Source organism: Bombus bifarius, unplaced genomic scaffold, assembly GCF_011952205.1.
Source record: "Bombus bifarius isolate JDL3187 unplaced genomic scaffold, Bbif_JDL3187 scf7180000008199, whole genome shotgun sequence".
NCBI lineage: Eukaryota > Metazoa > Arthropoda > Insecta > Hymenoptera > Apidae > Bombus > Bombus bifarius.
In genome coordinates this window covers 1,981,378-1,990,745 of record NW_022884505.1, presented here as the reverse complement: position 1 = coordinate 1,990,745, position 9,368 = coordinate 1,981,378, and the positions used below count along the sequence as shown (strand labels likewise).

The following is a 9,368-nucleotide window of genomic DNA, read 5'->3' as shown; positions in this document are numbered from 1 at the left end:
GCTCATAAATACTTTATTAAAAACTACAGCGGTTCGATTCTACAAATACAAAAATTTCAATAAAAAGATACATTTAATGATACACTTAAGAAATTCGAGTTTTAATTTACAATTACAATACCGATATAAATATATATAATGAATAAAAAATTTTTCTTAAATCAAATTATGATTTCATATCTATACAGGTATATATACAAAATTTGTGTAATTGTTTATAATATTCAAATGGACACTTGTGACAAAGACTATTAATTCTGTGTCATATATTTTGCAACAAATTGTTGTATTCCCTCTTTATCTGAAACATTTACCGTCAATTCAAAGTAATTGAATAACATAAAAAGATGAAAACTTTTTAAAATTGTACATTACCAAATATTTTTTTTCCAAGGAGAGTATAATGCATTTCTCTACATATTTTTGAAAATGCCGTTCGATCAGGGATACGTTCAGATGGGTAATACTTCATTAAATATGATTTTAAAATTTTTACAGTTTTAAATTGTGTAGCTTTATCTGCAGGTACAAGTTTCTTTTTATCTTTATCTGTGTATTGCTTTAAATGGTCTTTCCTATCACGTTTCTCTTGCAAACATTTTTTTATTTCTACATGTTCAACTATTATGCTTTCCTGTTCTGACATTTCTTTTCTTTCTATATCTTCTATTGTTGTAAATATTCTTTTATCTTTAATGTCTTTGGTTTCAATTTTTTCATGATTAATTTTATTATTTTTATCGCTAAAGATTTCATTTATTTCAATGTCTTCAGTATTGGTAACCTTTTCCTCGTTAATTACAGAACATTTTTTTTCTTCAAACTTCACCTTTTTATTCAATTTTGTATTTACGTTACTTTCAAATAAATTTACATCTTTACGTTTCTTTTTATTTTGACATTTTGATTCTTTTTCAACCTCGATATTAGTACTACCGTTACTCTCATTATCTTCTATAACTACAACAGAATTTGATTTTGTAGATTGCAAAATTTGCTCATAAACTGATTTACTTGCGGGAGATGCTTTTTTAGTTTTGGGACTTTCCTTTGCGGGTTCTTTCGAAAATTTTCGTGACTTTTTATTGTGATCCTTTAGTAACATTTCTTCGTGAATCTTTCGAGCGCATGTGAAACCACTTAATGCTTGAAAGTCAGTAGTCTTGTGTTGTGTTATAGCTTTTTCACTGTCTTTTTTTGTGAGATAACTATTTTTAACAACCACATCTTCAGTAAAAGAGAAGCAATTTTTACTAACATTGTCTTTTGATTCTATCATATTGATATCTTTATTATCGTCTTGCAAAATACTTGCCTCGAATATATTTTTCTTATTAATAGGCTTGTTTTCCAATATTTTTTCGCTTTTTTTTAGTTCTAGAGCAGTCTTAAATGTGGGGCATAAAATATTTTTATTTGCTTGTTTACTTAACTTATCTTCTGTGTCATGTTCTAAATGACTATTATTTCTTTCTTTATCATATTCATTAAAATATTCTAGTCGCTTATTTTGTTTACTTTTTGCGTTAAAATCGCGTAAATGTTCATGTAACGTATTAGAACTGGTACATTTCCGTATTGAAGAAATCTGTATTTACCAAAAACTCATGTTATTAAACATCATGAATAAAGTATGAATGAATTATATAAAATAACAAATTACATACCAATTTATACATATCAAATTTATATTTATTTGCAATTTTACTGCTGCATAACTCTTTATATTCAAGATCATATGCTAAATCATGCATATCAGTCTCTTGAATTTGTCCTTTAGATTCAGGAAAAACCGCTTCATAATTATCCAGTAAGGCTGATCTCAATTGATTGTAGAAATGTTCACGAATTTGCACAGCTAAACCTTTTATTTTTATATCAGTACTTTCAGGTGCACGTACATGAGATTGTTTAGCATCTTCACGATTTTGTTTTTTTAACTAAAGTAGGAAAAATACAGATAAGAAAAACGATAAAAGAGATATAAGTCTACCCTTTAGATATATTTACCTCGTCGCTTTTATTATTATTTCTCCGAATAGCAAACTGTTTTTCAATTAATTCTTTTGTTTCCCGTTTACTTTCAGCTAATAATTTTTCCCTTGAGTCTAATCTCCCTCCATATTCATTTTCACTGTAGATAAAAATAATTAAGACTGAGATAATTATAATTTAGTAAAAAATATATATAACCGTAACATTTTAAAGTATATTACTTACTCAACATCATACTTTGGTAAAGCAATACCATCTAAATTGCTACTGGACTTAGGTTGAGATTGTGATCTAGTTTGACACATTTCAAACTTTGATATTCTTTCTTGAACAGCATCTTTCTTTTTACATACATCACACCTATCTTTGCATGGAGGTGGATTATCTCCAAAATATTTAGAAAACACGGCATGTCTACATCTGTAGAATCCATTAAACTGTACTTAAATCTTTGTATATAAGAGGATATTCATAGATAATATAATAATTCTTACTTTGCTTCAAGACAGTAAGAAACAGCTTTTTCAAAATTTTTCCAATTTAATTTTACAAGCTCAGACTTTTTTCGCGTAATTTCTTCTTTAATAAGAAATGCAATAGCTGAATATTCTTTATTACTAAAATAAATCCTACAAAATGCTGGTTTACCATCCCTGCCAGCTCTACCAGATTCTTGGTAATATGCTGCTATATTTTGAGGAACTGTCCAATGCACTACAAATCTGCACATAAAATTACAATATTACTATCAAATGTCAGTAAAAGTGACATACACTTCCTATAAAATAAAATAATTTACCTAACAGAGCCCTTGTCTACACCCATCCCAAAACTACATGTTGCTGCAATAATAGGTACTTCACCAGATGTCCATTTATTTTGAACCTCATTACGTTCTTGATTTTTTAAACCTGTAGAAATAATTATTAGATATTACTAGTTATTTTATCATTGTTAGTTTCATGAGTATTAGGGATAATAATAACATTTACCTGCATGATACGCTAGAGCAGGTATACCAGAACTGGATAATTTATGTGCAATTATTTCAGTTGCTTCTTTTTTCCTACAATAAATAATGCCACAATTTTTTTTGGCCTGCAATTAATTTTGTTATATATGTTACATATTATGTACTTATGTATGTTACCTAACATATGTTACATATATTATAAATTTATCATGCACAATAACTTACTTTTGGAATGGATTTATCTTGGGAATCAAGAGCTTCTATAACAAAATTTCTTAAATGTTCAAATGGCTTATCTAATATTTCTAAAAACCATACATCATAATAAAGATTAGGTCGAAATACAGGAACTGAGAATATGGCAGGGTTTTTCATATTTAAGCATTGGAGTATATCATCTTTCACCTATAATAATATATTTCACACTATTTAAATTTTAAACCTTTGTAAATACCTTAAGTTTATAAAGTATACATACTTACCTCTTTTGCAGCAGTAGCTGTTAATGCAATTATGGGAATATTAGGACATAATTTTTTAAATTTTCCTAATTCTCTATAACTAGGTCTAAAATCATGACCCCACTGACTCAAACAGTGAGCTTCATCAACAACAAAATAAGATAATGCTTTTATTTTGTTCAATCTTGTTATTGTGGCCTGTAGAAAGGTAATTTGAATAATCAATTAATATGCATACAGCCATTGGAAATTCTATCACAATTGTAAATTAGTCATTTACTTGAAAATGTTGCTGTGCGCCCATTTCAGGAGTAACATATAATAATTTGATTTTTGGAGAATTAGATGCCAAATCTTTCATTATTGCATTTCTTTCTTTAGTGGATGTATTTGAATTCAATGAGTTTGCATTAACTTTCTTACTTATTAAAAAGTCAACTTGATTCTACAATAAGAAAACATTATATGATAGATTCAGTTTGTTTTTGGATATTCTACATTTCTATATGATGCTCATGTATGATACATATTTGTAACATATATGTGTATATATATATATATACCTTTATTAAAGCTAGTAATGGTGAAAAAACAATTGTGATTTTATCTTCTTTCATTAAAGCTGGCAATTGAAAACAAAGTGATTTCCCAGATCCAGTTGGCATACACACAAATACATCTTGTTTGGCTAAAAATGTTTAATTTATTGTAGTTGATTTATTCAGAAATATTAAGAATAACAACAAATTTTAATGCCGATAAAAAAATAAGTAAATTCCACATATTTGTTATTTATAAATGACATCAACCTTTATAAACAGCAGTGGTTGCTTGTTTCTGAATATCACTTTTAAAATCATCATAACCAAATACAGACTTCAGAACAACTGACAGCATTTTATCCCACAATAAATTAAATTCTTTAATCGTAAAAGTGCAGAGATACAATTATTGCTTGTACATTATGCAAAATAATTCTTTTTAGTTTTTATCCTTGTAGACTAAACTTATAAATACGCTACTTACAAAACCCGCCATGATTATGAGTATAGATAAAGTCACTATAAATACTAGAATACTATAGCCCATTCAACGAGACCAGAGTAAACTTAAACAAAATATGACGTTGTGACTCCAATTATTGGCTGCCGACTAGTGAAACTCTGTCGACGCTAGTTACTAATCACTAGTCGGCAGCTATTGCAGTCGTAGCAATCAAATTTTAAGTTTAATGCCTCGTCTCGTTGAACAGACTGTATATGCATACGTTAGAGGATTCATATGTTCTTTTATGATAATTTGGTTTGGCAATTAAGTGGTATGCGGATTTTGTCAATAGGTGGTCTTAGCACATTTTTTTGTTTTGTCAGCGTGTTCAAAGCACCTAACCTGTATTGCGTTTATTTTGTTTGGACTTCCACCTTTAATTTAGTAAAAAAATTGTATCGATTAGTTATTTAGTTTCGTTTTTACCCCAATTTAAAAATGAAAGAGCAAGACGTGCATTTCAGACATATTTTATTGTATTATTTCCGAAAAGGCAAGAACGCATCGCAAGCACACAAGAAGTTACGTGCCGTATATGGGAATGAAACCTTGAAAGAATAGCAGTGTCAAAATTGGTTTGCCAAATTTCGTTCTGATGATTTTTCACTGAAAAATGTTTAACGATCTGGCCGTCCAGTTGAAATTGATGAGATCCATATCAAGGCCATTATCTATTCAGATAGTCATAGCACAACGCGTGAGATTGCAGAGAAGCTCAATGTATCGCATACACGCATTGAAAAAAAATTAAAACAATGGATTTTCTCAAGCTGATGAGGGACCCATAAATCGAGTTTCTTGGCTATGTCAAGAAACTCGATTTATGGGTCCCTCATCAGGTTAAGAAAATTCATTTGACGCAACGCATTAGCATCTACGATTCGCTTTTGAAACGCAACGAAATTGATCCATTTCTGAAACGACTGATTACTGGCGACGAAAAGTGGGTAGTTTATAACAACATTAATTGGAAAAGATCGTGGATGATGCAAGATGAATCAGCCCAGACGACACCAAAAGTTGAGATTCACCAAAAGAAGATTATGCTGTCAGTTTGGTGGGATTATAAAGGAATTCTGTACTTTGAACTTTTACCAAGAAACCAAACGATTATTTCAAACATGTACGTTCAACAACTCGCCAAACTGAGAGATGCAGTTCAAGAAAGGTAGCCCATTATGATAATGCAAAGCTCCACACATCTTTGGTGACTTGCCAAAAATTATTGGAACTAGGTTGGGATGTGTTGTCACATCCACCATATAGCCCTGACCTTGTGCCTTCAGATTACCTATTTCGTTCCATGCAGAACTCCTTAAATGGTAAAATTTTTAATGACGCTGATGTAAAATCACAATTAATTCAGTTTTTTGCTGGCACAAATCAGAAGTTTTATGTACATGGAATTATGACACTGCCTGAAAGATGGCAAAAGGTCATCAACAAAAACAGACAATACCTAATTGAATAAAGTTATATTTTTAATCAAAAATTTTGAATTTTCCTTCTTATTTAAAATCACATAGTTGCCAACCCAGTAAATAATAACTATATTTTTAATATTACAAAATTTAATAACAAAATATATAAATTATTCTATTATACATATGTAGTTCTATGTCATAAAAATTTTGGATTATAAAAAATAAAATACATTTATACACATAACTATGTAGGATTTTGTAACCTATATAATAATAAATCATAAAATTCGATCCACTCTGGGAAAGTTGCACCATCTACAGCTTTTTCAATAACTTCCATTACTTTTTGAACCGGTTGATTCACCCTGTTAGTAATAATACAAACGTTAATAGCCATCCACAGTCAAAATATTAATTGTAATTGATATACTTACCAATCATTTAAGATTTCATTAAATTCATCAATTTCTGTCCTCGTTTGCGTATTAATATTTTGTGATAATTTCAAAAGTTCCACTGTATTATAATTATTCTCCTCATATGTTATTGGGGGTAAATGAAATGTATTTAGATATTCTTCAGTTTCTAAGGATTCTAATTTTTTATACATGAACATTGAAATTAGATTTTTATAACATTCTATTAAAGAATATATAGGAATTTGAATCAATGGAAAATATGACGCAAGATTTGAAATTTGGGAGTTAGTAATTGAAACAGATGCTTCACTGAAACAACTTTTCGTATGCCTAAAACATTTGCATAATATACAAATCAATTTACAATTTTTATTTTAGATTTAGAAATAGAAAGTAATAAATTTTTACAATATGGAAGAAGTCTGACCTGTAAATTCCAATTTCTCCTTTTAACATGACTTTCTTTAAAGCATTAAGATCTAAAACATTATGAAATATATCCAATTCAGTAGATAAATCATTTTTTAACATTGTACAGTCATAACCATCATTTCGCATTGTTATTATTTTTTGTAACTCCGCATTTATTTTTTCTTCTGTTTTCATGAGAAACATTGGTGCAGATTTCAAAAGGTTTAACGATTGCTGTATATCTTGTATACATGTTGCCTAGAATTAATTTAAAATTAATGCAAAAATAATCATGTATACATATACACACTACAATAATTATAAAATGTTAACATACAATTTCAGCACTAGTATTTTGAATTTCTAGAACTAGTTGTGTTAGATCAAATGCAAATGTGTTACTTTCATATAAATCATCCCGAATTTTATCAATTTCTCTTTGTAAACTTCTTTGCTCACTTTCTAATTTGTGCACTTCTAATGCTAATGCTAACCACTCACTTATATCTGAAGAATTATTTGAAGCTGTCTAAAATTAGAATTAAAATTAACAAAGTTAATATTTAATATTTAATTTTTTATATTTAACTAATATTTAACATACCTCAATCTTTTCTATATATTCCAAAACATTTTGTTGATGATTACTTGTTCTTGCATTATATAATAATCGTTTGGAGACTATGGAAATATGCTGTCCATATGTTTTAGCAATACCAATATTTATGTGTTTTCCATTTGGCTCCACAGATTTCATATTTTCTGATTTAATTAATATATCCAGATCTTCAGTTAAGCTTTGATATAAATAATGCCATAATGTAGATACTTCAATGTGACTAAGATTACTTGATACTATATCCCACACCTATAAATATAATCTAAATAATATAGATATAATTGTCATTGTCTTCAATGTTATATAGATACATACTTGTCTTTTATTTGCTCCGGTCCAAAGACTTGTCACTACATCTGACATTTCCATTAGTACTTTATGATCTAAATCTTTGCAAGTTTGTGGCATTAAATGTTGACAAACTAATCTCATATTATTACAATCATGAAGTTGTGTATTAGTTTGATCATATTTCATCTGAAGTAAATCTCTTCTTGCTCTTATGACAGAACGCTTAGATGAAATATCTCTTAGTTTTTGGACTAAATAAAAATATTTGTTAAATATATATTCTCTGTCATATTTTTGGTAATAACATACCTTTTTGCCTAACTCTAAAATCTTGTTGTTCATATTCTTCCTCTAACTTAGATATTTGATCCCTTAAATTATTTTTTTCTGATTTTAATTCTAATAAATTTTTCATACATTGAACAGCTTTATTAGATGTTTTCTGTTTTAAATGATATAATAAGACATTTTTTCTTATTGTTTTTGCTTCTTTAGCACTAAATATAACCTCAGCTAAATCATCCCACATCAATCCAGCAAGGCCTGAGTACAATCTATCACAAATAATAAATAATTTAAAATTGAAATATGTATATAATCATAATTTAAGTAATATCATACATGATCAAGAATAAAGTTATAAGACACATTATATGTAAATAAAAATAAATTTATAAAATTTTATACAAACATTTGTTTTACTGAATCGTTGAATATTGTAGGTGGACATTCTAATTGATAAATCCATGTAAATACATCCATAGATTTTTCCATAATTATAAAACGTTAATTATATCCACAATAAAATATATTATAAACATAACCGAAAGAAATTTAATTGGAATTACACCTTTACGTCGAACTGAAAAGTTAATATAAATATAATTTTACCCTGAATCTTGAAATAGATACAATAAAAATAAAAAATAAATATATTATTTAATATGCAAAACCTAATAGAATTGTAAAAATAATTTCTAACTGTTTTCAGTGTTATATAAAAATAAAAAATTTGTTAAAACTGAATGAAATTTAAGTTATTTAAACCGTTACCCGTAAGATCTTTACCAAACATTTAATTGATCATACATTATTTTGTGAGTATAGAACAAGTTATATGAATTAAATAAGTATGAACTACTTCACAAATCACTAAAATAACGTATAAACAAAAATGTGTAGAAAAATTAATTCTTTTTTAATTCAAATCTAGTTAACGGCGCAGTATTAGCCCCAATTTTTACGCCCATAGACAAACTGTAAGATAGAAAATCATCTTGCTACTTTTATGCAATTTCCAACGTTATCGATTCACCATACAAAAAATTTATAGCATGTCTGGTAGCATTAGCAGTGATTGAAATTAAAATTAAATCCGACAAATTATTTATTTCACTTATTTTACTATAAAAATGTATAAAAATGATTTATCTTAATCAATACTGAATTTTTTGCAATCCAAATTTTACCATAGACTTTATCATTTTCGACTATTGGCCTAAATACGTATAATTTTTAAAAACACTGACGAGGTATAAAAAACACTATGAATTTTTGGAGATTGGTACGTGATATCGCCATCTTAATAATTTCCATCGTCGAAATAGCGCTCATTATCTAAATATTTGAAGAACGTGAGAATCGCTTTTAGCTTTTGACTCAACAATAATAAAGACATTCTTGGTGAAATACTCCACTAGATTAAGTGATCACTTGAGCAGAAAAAAA

At 28.0% G+C, this 9,368-nt stretch overlaps 2 protein-coding genes across 6 annotated transcripts; both read right to left on the bottom strand.

Annotated features, from left to right (window-relative positions):
- Positions 1-80: 80 nt before the first annotated feature.
- LOC117210066 (ATP-dependent DNA helicase Q5-like) lies at positions 81-5,982 on the bottom strand. Of its 3 annotated transcripts, none has more exons than XM_033452680.1 (13): positions 5,572-5,982; positions 3,993-4,117; positions 3,710-3,874; positions 3,451-3,627; positions 3,194-3,373; positions 2,988-3,093; positions 2,795-2,906; positions 2,490-2,717; positions 2,221-2,415; positions 2,011-2,134; positions 1,668-1,940; positions 376-1,588; positions 81-301 (listed from the first exon to the last, which is right to left on the bottom strand). In XM_033452680.1, the coding sequence occupies exons 1-13, from the start codon at positions 5,597-5,599 to the stop codon at positions 252-254; spliced, it is 2,976 nt and encodes a 991-aa protein (XP_033308571.1). In that variant the 5' UTR covers positions 5,600-5,982; the 3' UTR covers positions 81-251. The 3 variants fall into 3 exon arrangements, with proteins under 3 accessions (XP_033308571.1, XP_033308570.1, XP_033308572.1); XM_033452679.1 differs by lacking the exon at positions 5,572-5,982 and adding an exon at positions 4,239-4,530; XM_033452681.1 differs by lacking the exons at positions 3,710-3,874; positions 3,993-4,117; positions 5,572-5,982 and having other exon boundaries at positions 3,194-3,393; positions 3,451-3,572.
- Positions 5,983-6,025: 43 nt separating this feature from the next.
- Positions 6,026-8,909, bottom strand: LOC117210068. Of its 3 annotated transcripts, none has more exons than XM_033452683.1 (9): positions 8,694-8,909; positions 8,332-8,502; positions 7,950-8,194; positions 7,665-7,891; positions 7,335-7,598; positions 7,068-7,259; positions 6,747-6,988; positions 6,335-6,649; positions 6,026-6,265 (listed from the first exon to the last, which is right to left on the bottom strand). In XM_033452683.1, the coding sequence occupies exons 2-9, from the start codon at positions 8,412-8,414 to the stop codon at positions 6,145-6,147; spliced, it is 1,689 nt and encodes a 562-aa protein (XP_033308574.1). In that variant the 5' UTR covers positions 8,415-8,502; positions 8,694-8,909; the 3' UTR covers positions 6,026-6,144. The 3 variants fall into 3 exon arrangements, with proteins under 3 accessions (XP_033308574.1, XP_033308575.1, XP_033308576.1); XM_033452684.1 differs by having other exon boundaries at positions 8,709-8,909; XM_033452685.1 differs by lacking the exons at positions 8,332-8,502; positions 8,694-8,909 and having other exon boundaries at positions 7,665-7,862; positions 7,950-8,130.
- Between the last annotated feature and the right edge of the window lie 459 nt (positions 8,910-9,368).